This window comes from Aquarana catesbeiana, linkage group LG10 (genome assembly GCF_042186555.1).
Source record: "Aquarana catesbeiana isolate 2022-GZ linkage group LG10, ASM4218655v1, whole genome shotgun sequence".
NCBI classification, from domain to species: Eukaryota; Metazoa; Chordata; class Amphibia; order Anura; family Ranidae; genus Aquarana; species Aquarana catesbeiana.
Window position 1 is genome coordinate 14,901,534 of NC_133333.1, and position 20,059 is coordinate 14,921,592.

At 43.8% G+C, this 20,059-nt stretch overlaps 1 protein-coding gene across 1 annotated transcript; it reads right to left on the minus strand.

Annotated features, from left to right (window-relative positions):
- Positions 1 to 7,011: 7,011 nt before the first annotated feature.
- Positions 7,012 to 15,096, minus strand: LOC141110368 (E3 ubiquitin/ISG15 ligase TRIM25-like). Its single transcript, XM_073601676.1, has 2 exons — positions 15,000 to 15,096; positions 7,012 to 9,540 (listed from the first exon to the last, which is right to left on the minus strand). The coding sequence occupies exons 1-2, from the start codon at positions 15,013 to 15,015 to the stop codon at positions 7,772 to 7,774; spliced, it is 1,785 nt and encodes a 594-aa protein (XP_073457777.1). The 5' UTR covers positions 15,016 to 15,096; the 3' UTR covers positions 7,012 to 7,771.
- Positions 15,097 to 20,059: the final 4,963 nt, after the last annotated feature.

The window sequence follows — 20,059 nt, forward strand, 5'->3', positions numbered from 1 at the left end:
AATCGAGGGAAAGATGAATGCGGCCAAGTACAGGAATATCCTGGACGAAAACCTTCTCCAGAGTGCTCAGGACCTCAGACTGGGCCAAAGGTTTAACTTCCAACAAGACAATGACCCTAAGCACCCAGCTAAAATAACGAAGGGGTGGCTTCACAACAACTCCGTGACTGTTCTTGAATGGCCCAGCCAGAGCCCTGACTTAAACCCAATTGAGCATCTCTGGAGAGACCTAAAAATGGCCGTCCACCAACGTTTACCATCCAACCTGACAGAACTGGAGAGGATCTGCAAGGAGGAATGGCAGAGGATCCCCAAATCCAGGTGTGAAAAACTTGTTGCATCTTTCCCAAAAAGACTCATGGCTGTATTAGATCAAAAGGGGCTTCTACTAAATACTGAGCAAAGGGTCTGAATACTTAGGACCATGTGATATTTCAGTTTTTCTTTTTTAATAAATCTGCAAAAATGTCAACAATTCTGTGTTTTTCTGTCAATATGGGGGGCTCTGTGTACATTAATGAGGAAAAAAATGAACTTAAATGATTTTAGCAAATGGCTGCAATATAACAAAGAGTGAAAAATGTAAGGGGGTCTGAATACTTTCCGTCCCCACTGTATGTGAAGGCAAACATCAATACAGGCGATCTTGTCCAAATCCAAATGGTATGAGAGTATCACTAAATATAAATATAAATGGGATAAAGATACATGGTAAAACAATAACAATATGGACATTGTACACAAAATCACAAATATATTCAATATATAGATTGCATATATGCTCACATCACATGGAATACAAAAATAAGATTGAATCATTCAAGAAATACTTAAAAATATAATTGTATTCATACATTTAAAATACACATAAGTTAAAAAACATATCTATTGACAATGAACAGTTTACAAAATGAAGTACATGCTTTAGAAGTAAGTTCTAAAGAGATCAGGAGGATTACAACTGTAATTGTGTATATCATTGGTTGCATCCTGGATTTGGATTTACCAGAGGGCACGTTAATAAAAAGAATCCACAATCAGGGGTTTCCATAAGATAATTGTCCACAAGATGGTGCTGGTGTATCACTAATAGCCTACTGTACCACGCTAGCCAGCCATATATTGAGTGTATATATCAAGAAATCACATATCCAAAGTCCAAGAACACAAAACTATATAAAGCTCATACAACAAACAATCCTCATAGTGTGGGTATGTAGCAATCAAACAGTAGTGTTACTGCAATCCTTTCTTGATGCGCGCCTCAGCATGATGTCAGGCTGGCCCCTCTCCTACGTGTTACACAACAGGGTGACGTGGCTTCCCAAAGTGACGGGACCAGATCTGTGTCAAATTTGAGAGATTAAAGCTCCCAACATGTAATAACACATTGACTGAAGTGGGCTTACAGAATACTGAAAATAAAATGGATAATGTTGATTCTTTATTTAAGTTTACCTCTAAAAAGGTTAAATACCTAAAGTCAAATGATAATGTAAACTTCAGGTTTTCCTCATTAGACTTTAGAATCTTTACAAATTCTTTCAACATATCCAAAGGCCAAGGTCAAAAAGCAGGATGTCATCTATATATCTGTGCCAGAATAGTATGCAGAACATATAATGCAAAACAGCCCAACATCCCTGAAAAATTACCCCCCCAGATACGGTTTTGCATATGATGGAGCATAGGAAGTGCCCAATGTTATGCCTGGTACCTGAAAAAACATAAACGTGAGTAGGCAAACATATAGGTTACAACGGAAATGCGTGTTCCATCTGAAAAATTTCACATTTGCTCAAAAAAGTTGATACGTGATGTAGTCCCCTCCCATGCTCGTGTATACATAGAGTCAACATTCAAAGTAAATTGAATTGTCTCTAGGGAGACAACTAAATCATATAAAATCTGTTATAAGTGTAGAATGTTTAATAAGTTTCGATGTTGTTTACTTTTTGTGCTATAGAAGGAGTGGCCAAAAATGCAAGTAGAGGAAAGAAGACTAGTCACCAGTAATGTCTGTGGTTCATTTGCAGCTGATTTTTGTTTCTCCAATACTTACCTACTCTTGTGTTCAAGAACAGAGCTTCAGGCCAAAAAACAGATAAGAGAGTCCAAGATGATTTTCATTGTTTGCAAGAAAGTAATATAAAAACAGCCAATGCATTTCAGGGGCAACACTACTGCCACTTTGTCAGGGCTTAACACAGGATAAAACTTGGATGGACTTTAGAGAAAACAGTGGCCCCACAGATCTATGTTAGAACAGGTATTGAACTCTCCACGTGGAGGAACACATTGACAGCAGTTGCTGAGCAGAAATACAGTACGTTGTTCTTCACTGTGTCTCTCTATGGAGGTGATCATCCTGAAAGAAGCTTTGCTTTCTTGGGAGTTGCCCCTGTGATGACTGGGGGAGTAACATTCAAAAACATCAGGAGAGGTGGAGGAGATACAGATTTGTCACTGGTAGCCAAAATGCCTGTGTGTCATCAACCTAAAATTTAGGATTTCCTATCACTTTCTGTTTGTGAGAGAATGGTCACAAGACAAATTAAGGAAGAAAAAGGCCCCAAAAAACAAAAAAAAACGAAATAAGAGATCTCTACTTAAACCAAAAAAAAAAAAACACACAACACACACACACAATGTAACCATGTGTCTACACAATGCAGTGAGAAGAGGCAACAGATTTGGATCTATTTGGCAGCATGCAGGTCTTTAGCTACGCGAACATACATATTGAAGGCCTCTTGAGCCCCCTAGGGAAAGAGAGCCTTGACTGATGGGGGCATGGCTAGGTGTGTGACAAGGGGAACGATTGGTTGGGACATGGGGATGGGATGGGCCTGAGCTCAGGAAATCGTGTGCCCCAGGGAATTCTGGGTCTTTCGGAAGAGTCATTGGAAGAGCTGCCCACCCTCCCGCTCCTTTTTTTTTTTCCTATGTTTGGTATGTCACAGCTTGCTGCGGTTTTCTTGACTTTGCCAGCAGTTAAAGTTGCTGTAATGGGCTATGCACTTGATGGAAAATTGGAAATAGGCTGTCTGTCCAGCACTTATGGTAAGGACAGGCCCCACTTCCCTCTTTTGGTTAAGTGCTCACAGTACGACTGTGACTGGTACTGGTTAAATATGTTCACATGTTATGTGTTGGAATTTAATAAAGCTGTGGCCTTGCCCTTTCCAACCTAATGGTTGTAAGTGTCGTGTTTAATAGAGTGAAGGGCAAGGGTGGTGGGGGATTTTATCCCTTGGTGTTACGCTAAGTGGGACCTAAGCCCATTGCGCCTCAGCAGTCATGCCCTGTGGCTTTGTTAGGTCAATGTTGTCACGAGCAACTCCTCCCCATTTGTGTTCATATAGCTGTGGTATGGAATGGTTCAGCTCCATTTGATTGGACCATTATTCACAGCTTACTTTTGGGTTCAGACCAAACCCAAGCTCATCCCTGGTGCCTAGTTCCTTTCCTCTGCCTGCCTTTTATTTATTTATTTGCGCACAGCTTCCAAAATCCTCTTTAAATTTTAAATTTTGCCTTTGCCATGCACTCCAATGCATTTTACCAAACTAGAAATATTTCCCAAAAATGTTGCGTGATTTCCCATTGGAACATTGGCAAAGCTTTTAATTGCACTCCTTGCTAATAAGCACCTGAATGCTGCACACATTTCATTGTGTTGATCTAACAAAAGCTTTAGCAGAAATAAAAGCCTGTTTGTTGTATCCACACCTAACTATGGTGATTTTTGGAAACGGATCCAACAATAATACCACATACACCCAAGCATGCTGTAAGATAATTACGATTTAGAAACTTTGTGTTAGGATGCAAAAATTATTTATTTTGCTTGTACATTGTAGTCACCACTTTCTCAATGTTTCAGTCAAAGCTCTGATGTAATTTAACATGTATGACATTTATTATTAGAAACACAGATATAACTCTGTTTTATGCCCTTGTCCCTGAAAAGACCTTCAGAACAGAAACAAATATTCCCTGACCCACCATTTTACATCCATTTGGTGGGTGGTGGCTGATTGTACTGCTTTTGTGTCCTGGATCAAGAAGACTTTGATGTTCACATTCTCATTCTTTGGTAACACACATGCCTAAAGTTTTGGGTAGGGGTGTTGCTAGGTGGCAAAAAAACCAGGGGCTTCAGCCCAAAGTCCGAGCCCAGCACCGGGGGGGAAGTACCTACCTGACACGCGCTGACCTACACTGACCTACCTGACCCACACTGACCTACCTGACATACACTGACCTACCTGACACACACTGACCCACCTGACATACACTGACCTACCTGACACACACTGACCCACCTGACATACACTGACCTACCTGACACACACTGACCTACCTGACATACACTGAACTACCTGACCCACACTGAACTACCTGACCCACACTGACCTACCTGACATACACTGACCTACCTGACACACACTGACCTACCTGACATACACTGAACTACCTGACCCACACTGAACTACCTGACCCACACTGACCTACCTGACATACACTGACCTACCTGACACACACTGACCCACCTGACATACACTGACCTACCTGACACACACTGACCTACCTGACATACACTGAACTACCTGACCCACACTGAACTACCTGACCCACACTGACCTACCTGACATACACTGACCTACTTGACATACACTGACCTACCTGACATACACTGACCTACCTGTCATACACTGACCTACCTGACATACACTGACCTACCTGTCATACACTGACCTACCTGACATACACTGACCTACCTGACCAGACTTCAGGTGTCCCCCTGCAGCTCAGCAGGGTGCTCATCACACAGTGTAGGGTAGACTCCAGGCAGCCGGAGCCATGATGAGGAGAGGAGAGCCACCCGCCTGAGCGCCGAGTGGGGTCAGGATCTTTTGACAGTGTCGCGGCGGTCACATTGTAATTCCCACCTTCTGGAGCCTGCAGCGCCTTATGATGGACGTCACAAGTCCCGCAGTCCCGACATTGGACCAGTGGGACGTCCATCAGCGATGCAGGCTCCAGAAGGCTGGACCTGCTATTACACTCGGCTGCACTCAGGATCAGATTGGTCCCTGCTCAGCGGCGGCACTCGGGGCTAATAATAGAACTGTGAGACCTGGGGCTTTTTGGGGACCCACTCGGTGCTTCAGCCAGCCACTGTCAGCCCCCCCCCCCCCGCTGATGACACTGATTTTGGGGCTGATTTACTAAAACTAGAGAGTTTAATATCTGGTGCAGCTCTTCATAGAAACCAATCAGCTTCCAGGTTTTATTGTCAAAGCTTAATTGAACAAGCTCAAGTTAGAAGCCAATTGGCTGCCTTGCACAGTTACACCAGATTCTGATCCAGTTTTAATGACTCTCCCCCTCTGTGACCTCCACTGACATTGGTATCCACCACAAAATTACTTTTACTTTTGCAGCCTCAGCCTCTACATTATCAGCTCCACCTTATTAGACAAGTCCCAATCTGGTGTCTTCTTTGAAGCCGATTTGCCATTCAACTGATGACACAAGCAACTGGCTTTATCCTTTTGCCTTATGTGACAGAAGAAGTTGCTCAGCATCACCGTGCTCACATAAGAGTGAGTGTCTCCGTCTGCGTGATCTCTGAAGCCACGTTCCAGGCATCCTCCACCCCAGCGGGATTTGCTAAACCTAAACCACAGCATTTACCCATATTACCAGAACCTAGAGCTAACCTGGCTTGCACCATTACAGGGAAGCACATGCTTTTAAATATTTTTAAAATGATGTTCCTAATATTTAAAGCACTATTGAAACTACATAAGCTTAAATTGACACTAAAGCTTTGTTTTTTTTGTTTTTTAAAATAACAAACGTGTCATACTTACCTTTACTGTGCAGCTCGTTTTGCACAGAGTGACCCCGATCCTCCTCTTCTGGGGTCCCTCGGCGGCTCTTCCCTGCATTAGATAACCCCTGGGAAAAGCGCTCTCCTGGGGTTTGTAGACAATATAAAATTTGTGCAAACCAATCAAAATACGCTTATTGGGATTTTTTTTTACCAAAAATATGTAGAAAAATACATATTGGCCTAAACCGATGAAGACATTTGATTGTTTTTCAATGTTTTTATTAGATATGTTTTAAAGCAGAAATGAAAAAATATTGTTTATTTTTTTTTCAAATTTGTCGGCCTTTTTTTGTTTATAGCGCCAAAAAAAAACAAAAAAAAAAATGCAGAGGTGATCAAATACCACCAAAAGAAAGCTCTATTTGTTAAAAAAAATAATATAAATTCCATTTGTGTACAGTGTTGCATGACTGCACTATTGTCAGTTAAAGTAACGCAGTGCCAAAAAGCAAAAGCTGGTCATAAAGAGGGGGTAAATCTTCCTGAAGGTCTAGTGGCTGTAAATTTACTTTTTTCAATGAAGTTGGGATCATAGAACTATTTATCAATGGGTACTATAAGAGGAGATCAAAAGAATGCACCTTGGGGTTGTCTGCCATCAAGGAGGTCATTATCAACCTCCATTTCCCAATGCTAATGCTGCTGCTGCTCTGTCTCAACCCCAACTGCCACCAAGAAGGTCATCACAAACTTCTGTTTCCCAATGCTCATGCTGCTCTTTCTGAACCCCAACTACCACCAAGAAGGTCATCACAAACTTCTGTTTCCCAATGCTCATGCTACTTTTTCTGAACCCCAACTGCCACCAAGAAGGTCATCACAAACTTCTGTTTCCCAATGCTCATGCTGCTCTGTCTGAACCCCAACTGCCACCAAGCAGGTCATCACAAACTTCTGTTTCCCAATGCTCATGCTGCTCTGTCTGAACCCCAACTGCCACCAAGCAGGTCATCACAAACTTCTGTTTCCCAATGCTCATGCTGCTCTGTCTCAACCCCAACTGCCACCAAGAAGGTCATCGCAAACTTCTGTTTCCCAATGCTCATGCTGCTCTTTCTGAACCCCAACTGCCACCAAGAAGGTCATCACAAACTTCTGTTTCCCAATGCTCATGCTGCTCTGTCTGAACCCCAACTGCCACCAAGAAGGTCATCACAAACTTCTGTTTCCCAATGCTCATGCTGCTCTTTCTGAACCCCAACTGCCACTAAGAAGGTCATCACAAACTTCTGTTTCCCAATGCTCATGCTGCTCTTTCTGAACCCCAACTGCCACCAAGAAGGTCATCACAAACTTCTGTTTCCCAATGCTCATGCTGCTCTTTCTGAACCCCAACTGCCACCAAGAAGGTCATCACAAACTTCTGTTTCCCAATGCTCATGCTGCTCTTTCTGAACCCCAACTGCCACCAAGAAGGTCATCGCAAACTTCTGTTTCCCAATGCTCATGCTGCTCTTTCTAAACCCTATCTCACCTTGTTATTACTAAAAGTGAACTTGTACTGTGCAGGTTCATTTGAAAAGGTCCTTGCACTTTGGCATCTTTTGCCCTGAGTGCCAAAGGACCCTTGCCCGGCACTGAAGCATGAACTGTATTTTTTACCAGCTGTCCTATTTAAAACACTTTTGTTTGCTTTCACATTGATACATAATATCTGATAACAATACAAATGTTCAAACTTGGTACTCTTCTCTATATAGTATCATAATGACAAACTATAAGCTGCCTGATAATTTTTATAGTAGAAGGGTTTTTTTTTCTTTTTAATTCATGACAAAAGGTACTCTTTTAATAAAAACAATATGAATTGGCAATGCTGGTCTGTGTCCTGTTGGTTCAGGCAAAGAGTCACTTTTAATATTAGGATCATTTTAAGATTTTCACCCAACAACTACCTTGTAAACTGATTATAAGATGGAGGGGCTGAGTGAAGGCGGCAGTGAAGGTGTGTATGTGCTTGGTGGGCTCACACAGCTCATAGAAGGACAATTGACCAGCCTTATAATCCAAACTGAGTTTTATTCTCTGCGAAGACACATTCCTTATGCATTCCATTTTTTTGTTTTTAACCACTTTGAATGCTATATCTTTGATCCATAATCCCCAGGCAATGCTACTGCCTTCAGTTAATGACTGGGATCCTCTTCTATCTATGGTGTGGTAACACATTCCTATAAACAAAGAGTCACCACTACACCCTTTTGTTTTACTGATTTCCATCTCCAGTACAAGCTTCCCAGAGGAAATCGCTCCGATGCTTAAAACCTGAGGACTTTGAAATCTCTTTAGTGTTTCTGGTCGGCCTAAATAAACGTCTGACCTGGAGACAGTTTTTAGGTCATCTGAGATATCTAAATAGTTACTAGCCGTGTTTACATCCAGTAACATTTCTGTGGTGCTGCTCTTATTGGCAGGTATGAGGGGACCATTTTGTGTTTTAGACTTAATTTGAGCTCTTGATGGGTAATATGACCGAACTTGAGCATTTGTTTCACCTTTAGTGGTTTGCGCTTCCTTAGAAACATTTCTCTTTCCTATGTTTTTATTGCCACCAAAGAGTGAACTTTTTTGAGCATCCTTCGCATGGACATCTTTTCCAACAACCTCTATAATATTTGATAGCCCTGAATGCAAAGTCTCAAAGACCACATCCATCTCCAGATCACCTGCATCATGTATCAATTTGCTACCTATCCCTGTGTCCAAATTATGTTCATCCTTTAAGGAACTAACCAAAACATCTGGAGTTTGTAAAATAGATATTGGGTTAATATTTCTACTCAGCTCCTCAATTTGAGTGATCTTCTTATGCAGTTCAGACTTTTCCTTTTCTAGTTGCAGGACATGGTTGGAGATTGAGAGGGAAATCTTTTGTTTTTGCCTTGGGATTTCAGTTAATACTCTCTTCTCTAGATCCTCTAGCTGTCTCCTGATGTCTCTCATTATGGCAGTGACTCTCACAGCTACACCATCTGCTTTTTCATTTATCTTCCTTTTGTTATCCTGCAGACTCTCAATCATTGCTTCAGTTTCTTTTCTCTTAGCAGACAAATTCTCCAAAATCGGTCCCAGATTTTTTGCCTTTTGCTCCAAAAACTCACTTATTGTGCTCACTTTATGCCCATTGTGATCTGAGGTCAGGCAGTGAGAACATATACAGGTACCATCCATAGTGCAGTAATACTCCAGGATCCTCTTGTGGATGGGACACTTTCTGTCCTCCAGGGAAGTGGTGGGATTGACGAGGACATGTTCTGATGACCTACTGTGTTTCTCTTTATGCGTAACACAGAGAAAAGCTTCGCAGTGTAGACACAATGAAACAGCAGGTACTGGAAAGTTGACACAATAACTGCAGACCTTCTCAGGCTGTTTTCCCTTGGGTTCAACAGAATGGAAATGGTCAGCGATGTTGCATAATCTTGTAGACTTCTGTAGTTCTGGACGTCTTGAAAACCTCTTCAAGCATTCTGGACAGAAGTATTCTCTGTCCTGTCTGTCCTCTTGAGTGTCAAATGTTCTTGTGATGCAAACTTGGCAGAAGCTGTGTCCACAAAACAGGGTGATGGGATCTGTATAAATGTTTTTACAGATGGAACACGTCACCTCAGGCTTCAGTTCAGTAGCTGCCATCACTGAAAGAAAAGCAGGAGAATATAATCTAATTATGAAGCACATTAAAAGTTGTAACACATTCATTGTACAAATATAGGGGTGCCTATCGGACAAAGTTTAAAGTGGAGAGTTCATGCTTGGTCCTGTATAGAAGGAAGGATGCTGATGGCTTGTACTGAATCAACAACTGTTAGAACCAACATTTTAGTGCAGAGTATTAGCTTTACATTTTTACATTTTGAAAAAATTAAATGCTACTCTATGTCATGCTGTTTTTTTTGTTTGTTTTACTATTCTATCTCTAGTACTCTTTCTTTGACACATCATCCAACCCCAATTCCAAAAAAGTTGGGATGCCCTGTAAAATCTACATAAAAAAGAGAATGCAATGATTTGCAAAACCCATTATTTATTCACAATATAAAATAGAAAACATCAAATGTTCAAACTGAGAGAACTGAGAGATTTGAGCACACTTACAAACAGCAGGAGAAGCAGATCACAGGTGTTTAAAGTGTTTTATGCACCATCCTGAGGAAGTGGCCAGTGGAGTGCCACGAGACGTGTTTTATATTATTCTGTGAGCAATAAATATTGAATCAATGAACAATCCATTTCTCAGCTTCTCCTTCACATTTAGACACATCTGCTGACATCACTTTGCCATTAGGTCTCGGAGAGCATAAGTCTCAAAGACCTTTCACTTAGAATACACCAGAATCCTGAGACCGGAGAGCATAGGATCATCCAGATCCCCTCACTGAGCATCGAGTGTGGCTTTTCTCTGTGAAGGGACAGACATATTCCGTACACTCCTTCACTCCGGGTTATGTGATCCCTCATTAAGGGGTTCAGCAACCTCACAAATGTGAGTACACCATTGCATTTGATGTTCTCTTTCTATATTTTATCCAATTACCGTATATACGCGAGTATAAGCTGACCCCAATATAAGCCGAGGCACCTAATTTTACCACAAAAAACTCGGGTATAAGCCTAGGGTGAGAAATGCGCAGCTACTGTAAGTGGAAAAGAGGGTCTCACTGTGCCCATTTGCATGTCTCACTGTGCCCATTTCAGCCATAGGTCCCCCACACTTCAAACTCAGTAGTTAAGGGTACCTAGATGCCCCCTAGCTGCAGCCAAAATTTGGGGTCTCTGGACCCAAAGGGTCTCGAAATGACATTGCTGCAGATGGACACAGTCGACCGACTTTGGGGGCCCGTATCTCGGGGCCACTTGGTGCTAGGAACCCCAAATTTGGTGTGCAAACCCAGTGGAACTAGCACTACAATCCAAAGCTGGGGTTCCTAACACCAAGTGGCCCTGAGATACGTGGCCCCAAAGTCAGTTCGGAAAATGTCAAGCACTTTTCTGCAGCAGAGAATGACATTTTCCCAACCAACTTTGGGGTCCCATATCTCGGGGCCACTTGGTGCTAGGAACCCCAGCTTTGGATATGTTGTATGAGATACAGGGCCCCAAAGTCAGTTTGGAAAATGTCATTCTCTGCTGCGGAAAAGTGCTTGACGCGAGTATAAGCTGAGGGGGGCATTTTCAGCACAAAAAAATGTGCTGAAAAACTCGGCTTATACTCGAGTATATACGGTATCTGCTAAACCATTACACCATAAGGAACTCTTTTTTCTTTTTTCTCATCTTTGGAGGCAGCCCAGTTAAACTGAGAGAATGTTCCATTTTAAGAAAAAAAACCCCTTAATTTTGAAACTGATGGCAGCAACATATCCCACAAAAGTTGGGGTGGTGCCATGTTTAGCATGGTGTAGCATCCCCTCCTTTTTTCACAACACTCTGTAAACATCTGTAAATTTCTGGGAACTGAGAAGACCAGTTGCTGGAAGTTTGGGAAATGAATGTTGTCCCATTCTTGTATGATATAGTATTCTAACTGCTCAACAGTCCTGTGTCTTCTTGTTGTATTTTTCGTTTCAAATAGGGATGGGTCGAACACCCCACGTTCGGTTTGCAGCAAAATGCCCGAATAGGGGAAAAGTTCTGCCTCAAACAGCAAACTCCATTGAAGTCTATGGCAGCGATACATGAGTAGGCAAGTAATTGGCCATAAAAGGGGTATGGGGGTCTGGGTACTGCCCTGGGAGACATTTATCAATGGAATTTTTTTTTTTTTTACAAAGATAGGTTTTTTCAGGAGCAGTGATTTTAATGATGCTTAAAGTGCAACAATAAAAATGAAAAATTCCTTTAAATATAGTGCCTGGGGGGTGCCCTTAGTCTGCCTGTAAAGCGGTGCATCTGTAGCATATATAGAACATGCTGCAGCAAAAATGAAACTTCAAAAGAAAAAAAAAACGCGTCAAATCACATTTAAATTGACTCGCAGTTGCAATTGCCGCCACCCCACACCAAAATAGAAAAAAAGGTGTGGGTTCCCACCTTAGATGCATACCCTACCATTATCGGAGCACACAGCCTGGCAGGTCAGGAAAGAGTAGGGTGAGCGAGCGCCTGAACCATACCAGGCCATATGCCCTCAACATGGGGGGGGTGCTTTGTGGCAGGGTGTGCTCTGCGCACCTTAAAGCACCTTGTACCCATGTTGATGGGGACAAGGGTCTCTTCCCCACAACCCTGGGCTGTGGCTGTGGAAGTCTGTGGGTGGGGGGCTTATCAGAATCTGGACAAAAGTTATTTATAAATAAATGAATAAAATCAGGGTCCCCGCTTATGTATTTGCTCCCATCAGAGTCCCCTCTTACATCAGAGTCCATATTAGAATTCTCCCTTATGTCAGAGCCCCCATTTTAGTCCCCCTTACCTTTTCAAGATTCCCCTTTGTATCAGTGTCTCCCTCAGATTCCCCCCTTTCATCTGTGTCTCCCTCAGATTCCCTCCTTAAATCTGTGGCCCCATCAGAGCCTTTCTGCACATCTGTGTCCCCATTAGAGTTTCCTTCCACATCTGTGTCCCTATCTGAGTCTCCTTCCACATCTGTGTCTCCATCAGAGTCTTCTTCCACATCTGTGTCCCCATCAGAGTCTTCTTCCACATCTGTGTCCCCATTAGAGTCTCTCCCACATCTGTGTCCCCATAAGAGTCTCCTTTCACATCTGTGTCCCCATCAGAGTCTCCTTTCACATCTGTGTCCCCATCAGAGTCTCCTTTCACATCTGTGTCCCCATCAGAGTCTCCTTTCACATCTGTGTTCCCATCACAGCCTCCTTCCACATCTGTGTCCCTATCAGAATCTCCTTCCACATCTGTGTCCCTATCAGAGTCTCCTTCCAAATCTGTGTCCCCATCAGAGTCTTCTTCCACATCTGTGTCCCCATCAGAGTCTCCTCCACATCTGTGTCCCCATCAGAGTCTCCTTCCACATCTGTGTCCCCATCAGAGTCTCCTTCCACATCTGTGTCCCCATCAGAGTCTCCTTCCACATCTGTGTCCCTATCAGAATCTCCTTCCACATATGTGCTCCCATCAGAGTCTACTTCCACATCTGTGTCCCTATCAGAATCTCCTTCCACATCTGTGTTCCCATCATAGTCTCCTTCCACATCTGTGTCCCTATCAGTGTCACCTTCCACATCTGTGTCCCCATTAGAGTCTCTCCCACATGTGTGTCCCCATCAGTGTCTCCTTTCACATCTGTGTCCCCATCAGAGTCTCCTTCCACATATGTGTTCCCATCAGAGACTCCTTGCGCATCTGTGTCCCCATCAGAGACTTTCCACACATCTGTGTCCCCATCAGAGATTCCTTCCACATTTGTGTCCCCATCAAAGACTTCTTGCACATATATGTTCCCATCAAAGACTCCTTGCCGATCTGTGTCCCCACCAGAGACTTTCCGCACATCTGTATCCCCATCAGAGTCGTCTTTCCCATCTGTGTCCCCATCAGAGTCTCCCCCACATCAGTGTCCCCATCAGAGCCTCCACCACATCTGTCTCCCCATCTAAGTTTCCACCCATCAGAGTCTGCTTGCACATCTGTGTCCCCATCAGAGCCTTTCCGTACATCTGTGTCCCCATCAGACCCTCCCCCATATGTGTGTTCCCATTAGAGTCTCTCCCATATTCGTGTCCCCATCAGAGTCTCTCCCATATCCGTGTCCCCATCAGAGTCTTCCCCATAACTGTGTCCCCATCAGAGTCTCCCCCATAACTGTGTCCCCATCAAAGTCTCCCCCATATTTGTATCTTCATCAGAGCTTTTCCGCACATCTGTGTCCCCATCAGAGCCTCCCCCATATGTGTGTTCCCATTAGAGCCTTCCCTATATCTGTGTCCCCATTAGAGTCTCTACCATATCCGTATCCCCATCAGAGTCTCCCCCATATGAGTGTTCGCATTAGAGCCTTCCCCATATCTGTGTCCCCATCAGAGTCTCTCCCATATCCGTGTCCCCATCAGAGTCTCCCCCATAACTGTGTCCCCATCAGAGTCTCCCCCATAACTGTGTCCCCATCAAAGTCTCCCCCACATCTGTGTCTTAATCAGAGCTTTTCCGCACATCTGTGTCCCCATCAGAGCCTCCCCCATATGTGTGTTCCCATCAGAGTCTCCCCCATAACTGTGTCCCCATCAGAGTCTCCCCCATAACTGTGTCCCCATCAGAGTCTCCCCCATAACTGTGTCCCCATCAGAGTCTCCCCCATAACTGCGTCCCCATCAGAGTCTCCCCCACATCTGTGTCTTAATCAGAGTCTCTCCCATATCCGTGTCCCCATCAGAGTCTCCCCCATAACTATGTTCCCATCAGAGTCTCCCATATAACTGTGTCCCCATCAGAGTCTCCCCCATAACTGTGTCCCCATCAGTCTCCCCATAACTGCATCCCCATCAGAGTCTCCCCAATATCTTTGTCCACCTTAGCGTCTCCCCCATAAGTGTGTCCCCATCAGAGAGGCACATTTATGTCCAGCACATTAACCCCTCTTCCTCCTACATTTCTGTCTTTACTGTACTGTGTGGGACAGTAACAGCACAGCACAGGTCTCCTGCACCTCCCAGCTCCCGCCCGCTGCTACACAAGCAGGCTATAAGCAGAACTAACACTTATATAAACAGCAGGCAGGAGTCGGGAGGTGCTGCACTGATGACGTCATTGGTTGCTGGGATGCCGGCGGTCCCAGCAACCAACTCCACAGCACAGCATGGCAGCGCAAGAGGGGCTATGGGGAACGGCTTTGTCTGCTGCTTGCTGGGACTTGTTGTGAATACTGTCGACAGCTGCAGGGTTTTTTACAAGCAAGCAGACTGGCAGTGCCAGCGTCTGAATGAGCTGTGAGCTGGACAAAATGTTAAATGAGGCCGAATGTGGCCCGGGGGCCAGACTTTGCAGACCCCTGCACTACATGAAATGAGTCTTGTCCCATCAAATTCTTTCTTAACTCAAACTTTAAATATGTGATCTATCATTCAGCCGTCAGTATATTGGTTGCACAGCTCAAAGTTTTAAGACTGTAGAAAAGTTTAATAATAAAGCAAAGACTTACCGAGTAATGTGCTCATTGCGGCGGCTGGGTCAAGTTTTCAATTAATTCAAAGCAACTGCTTCCTTGGTCTTCCCTCACCCTCCCTTCATGATGACGTGAAAAGTCAACATTAGGACATTGATTGTGTGTTTGTTTGAGTGTGCTTGGCAATTACATGTGTGTGTGCTTCCGGAAAATAATATACAGTATACTGTGCAGTGAGAAAAGAATTACAGAGTTTAGCAGAAGTGAACTGTCTCCCAGGGTCTTCTTTAAAGGGAACTAAACTCACTCAATCAATATGAACTATTTTGAATCCTCACGCTGCTAGTATTAGTAAAGAGACAGGAAGGTATATTATATTTACTTGTTTTAAACCTTTGTTTTATTTACATTTTTTCATTTGCCCAATCCGGACACAGAAGTGCACCAGGGGCAGTTTTAATACAGTATATTGAAGTGCGTCAGGGCAGTTTTACTGCAGCATATTGTAGTGTGTCAGTGCAGTTTTACTGCAGTATATTGTAATGTGCATCAGTGCAGTTTTACTGCAGTATATTGTAGTGTGCATCAATGCAGTTTTACTGCAGTATATTGTCGTTTTATCAGTGCAGTTTTACTGCAGTATATTGACGTGACATTTCAGTCCTTAAGTTGACCAACCACCACTTTCTATTGATTAAAGTGCATACAAGTACACAATTCCCCGTCTCTATTACATTTTGCTAATACGCCTCTTCCATCATGTCTGGGAGGCCAACAAGGAGAGGAAGAAGTTCCCATTCCACTATGAGGTGGCCAGCAGCGTCTGGGTTCACAGGCATTGGTAAACGTAGTTCGTTCTCAGGAAGGGCACCATTTTCTCTGTTTAGTAATGCTGCCCTTACTATCCCACCACAGCAAGCAGAGGAGGTACTCCGACACAGATACTAGTACATAGTACACTACAGCTGTCAAAGCAGCTTATTCTGCCTCCTTGTCCACAGCTACTCTTGCCATAGCCCCAGCATCATGCATGGAGGAGTCATCTGAGTTATTTGAACACAGCGTCAGCTACTTGAGTCAGATGTTGGTTCTGACTCTCAGGTTGGGGAAAGAAGGAACATGAGACTACAGAGAGGGGAGAACACTGATAAACAACAAATTGGCAGTCATGTTCCCCAACCACAGCGTATTACCAAGTTGGCTCCAGTGATGAAGAGGATGGAGGGGATGATGATGATGAGGTCACTGATGCGACTTGGGTGCTGGAGAGAGCAGAGGAGAAAAGTGAGGGTGAAGCACAACCCCAATGAGGCAGGATGTCCTGCAGAGGCAGCCATCACGGAAGAGTAGAGAGCAGCCACCCTATTCCGTCAGATTATGGAGCTGTTATCTCCCGGACCACTTCCCACAGCTCAGCTGTCTGGGCCTTTTTTAGCACATATGCAGCCAAAAACACTGTTGTAATTTGCAAACTGCCTCAGGCAGATCAAGCGTGGAAACACCAGCCATTTGGGTACCACATGCTTGACAAGGCATTTAAACTCCCACCACTTAGCCCATTGGCAAGAGCACCCGAAAGCCACATAAAAGGGACGCAATTCTTCTCTTCCTCACCTCTCACCTTTCATGTCTTCCCTCTGCTATATCTCATGACCTCTCAGCAGCCTCCACTGACAGGGATGATGGTATAGCAAAGGGTGTCACAGGTCCTTGCAACACGTCTGCCAGCAGCACACCAAAAGCCGTAGAGTTTAGCAGCTAAATTTCTCTGCCCCAGCTGCTGCAGAGAAAAAAAAAATACAGTCACAGCCACCCACATGCCCAGCATCTAAATTCCAGCTTGCCCAAGCTGCTGGCTTTACAACTCCTACCTTTCCATCTGGTGGATTCTGCCCCTTCCGTGAATTTGCAGAATGTGTTTTACCACAATGGCAGGTTCTCAGTCACTATTTCTTTGCATGTAAGGCCATTCCAGCTCTGCATCATCACATGGAAGGCAATGTTTTGGCATCACTGGGCAAGGCAGTCAGCCGCAAGGTCCACCTTACTGCTGAATCGTGGTCCAGCAAGCATGGTCTGAGGCGATATAGTTAGTTCGCAGCACACTGGGTAACTCTGCTTGCAGGACAGGGTTTAGTGCTGGAGCTCATTTTGCCACCACGTCTCCATACAGCTGGTGGTGATGATGCGAGATTGGTCAGCTCCACCCCCTCCTCCTCCTTCATGCCCTCCTCTGCTGATTTGTTCTATGAACCATCAGTACCCCCTAAGCGTTTAAGCAGCTTTTCAAGGAGTCAGGCTAAAAGATGCCATGCAGTGCTTCAGCTGGTCTGCCTAGGCAACAGGAGCCACACCGGAGCAGAGATTCTTGCAGCTCTGCAGGGGCAGGCCCAGAGGTGGTTCATGCCATGGCAGCTTGAGCCAGGAATGGTGGTGTGCGATAATGGCATTAACCTTCTGTCTGCCCTTTGACAGAGAAAATTGACACATGTGCCATGCCTGGCACATGTATTCAGTTTGGTGGTGCAGCATTTCTTAAACAAGCACCCAGGGTTGCAAGATCTTCTGAAGCAGGCCAAAAGAGTCTGTAGCCATTTCAGATGGTCATACACAGCCAGTGTTCGGTTGGCTGAAATTTAGCGGGAATTCCACCTGCCCGTAAACAGCCTGATTTGTGACATGCCCACAAGATAGAACTCAACTTTGGCAACTTTAGTCCTCGACGCACAGGACTGTCAGCTTCCACATCTCATCAGCAGCGTCTGCATCATATGGTGGAAGATTATCTAGGGGTGAAAAAAGACATGGAGAGCTTTCCAGTCAAGCACTGGGATACTGGGTCATAAGAATGAATCACTGGCCAGAAGTTGCCCAGTATGCAATTGAGCTGCTGGGCTGCCCTGCATCCAGTGTGCTTTCTGAACAGACATTTAGTGCTGCCAAAGGTTTAGACAGATAAAAGGCCATGTCTGTCCACATACTCCGTTGACTGGCTGACATTTATCAAAATTAATCATAACTGGATTAGCAGCAGCTATCAAGCCCCTGATGCTGATGTCACCAATTAAGTGTTTTTGGGATATGGAATCTCTGCAAGACTGTCTAGGCTGCCTAGCTTTGTGGGTGTTGATTTTATCTAGAAGGATTTTTTGGTATAGGTTTCATGGGCACAATTAACACCCAAGGACCATTTTTTCCGCACCTGTTTGACAGGTGCATATCATTTAAATTTTTTACAGCAAGGCCAATTCTTGCTTTTATCAAGAGTACCTCTACAGGGTTACGGTGTGAAGGCACCATTAACACCCAAAGCCCACGTTTTCTGCCACTGTTTGATCGGGCATATCATTTCATTTTTTACAGCAAGGCCAATTCTTGCTTTCATCAACAATACTTTTATAGCATATATACTAGGGGGGTGGTAGTTGCGCTGTGATAGGGAAGGGGATAGGGAAGGGGGGAAACTACACTAAAGTGCAAATGGCAAACATGCCAGGTGACCTAAAAAAAATAATAATATATATAAAAAAAGCGACAGAAAGATATAAATAAACAGCACACAGGTGGGTGTATGTAGTGAATGACTGGAAAAAACACACTAATCAGTACATATAATAGATAAATGAATAAAAACCACTAAATAGTGTAAACTTGGAGACAAAGTGGTATTAAATCAAATGGAGATGAACAGTGCACATGATGAAAGGGGCAGTTAAGCTGATAACATATAAAGAATAAATAAATGCATATAGCACTAAGTGCACAAAAAACCAGTAGATGAGGGATAGCAAATGGTCCTAATATGAATCAAAAACACTTGACCAATAAAATCGAAAAACCAAAATGCAACATAAAGGTGTATCAAAATGGATACAATAATAATGGCAGAAGGAAATATATTCCCAAAAATCTGAAAAAACATATAAATATATAAAAGTGGTGTTGAATATAAACGACAGTCCCACCACCAAGTGTAATGATGCTGGATCACAGTCCAAGGAAACAGCCAACAAACGACAGGTGAAAAAAAGGGGGGGGGTTGTCTTCGATGGGGGCACCTCAGTGAACACAGGCCCCTTACCTTACGGCTGTAAGGTATACAGCATATATATTAAACGCCCAGTAAGATATGGAATCCAGAAACGTTGCAGCAGATGATATAGCTCGTAAATGCAGTGGTATCACATGCGAAAAAAACATAGACAGCATATAGTGTGATACCGTATGGGAATGAGGGGATAAGCGAGCTATAGGAGGAAAGGGGGAGGGGTTGCACTCACTTGTGACAGATGAGCGCAAGCCTCAATCCACGAGTGCCGAACTCGTAAAGTCCACACCGCTGGCCGTAGGACCTTCTACCATCTCACATCTCCTGTAGCTCACCACCCGTCATACGTAGTATATGTGATGTGGTAACAAGACAAGAACCGCATATAGCGTAATCCCGTACAAAAAACACTTTATTGTATAAAAACACTTATAAACTTACAAAAGTAGACAGCTGGGGGGTAAAACTCCGTGAGCGCCGTGCTCGTAACATCAGCTGTGTGTGTGGCAACGTCCCGTGCTCCTAACGCGTGTCGTCACGTCACGTGACTTCTTCAAATACTTTTATAGGGTTACGGTGTGAAGGCATCACAAACACTCAAAGCCCAATTTTTTTGCACCTGTTACTATTATAACAAGTCTGTGAAAGGGACACCAGAATTTATCCTAAAAGTTAATAATCTTGACCTGAGTTCACCAAATCGTGACCTACAAACTGGCTCCCCAAGCCGTTGTTTACAAAATAAAGAAAGCTTGCAGGGAAAATGTCATTTTTTTTTCTTTATAAATGTAATTTTTGCTGCAGCAGGTTCTAAACACGGCACAGATGTGCCACTCTACAGGCATCCTACGGGAACAACCCCTCCGGCACTCTATTTAAAGGAATTTTTCACTTTTATTGTTTGCCTTCACGCATCATTAAATCACTGCTCATTTAAAAATTATCTTTTTTAAATGGATAAATAATGAAGAAACTCCTGCGCTGTCAGAAATACCTATGCTAAGGGGCACTGCTGCAACACCTAAATGACTGATCCAAACAGACAAAA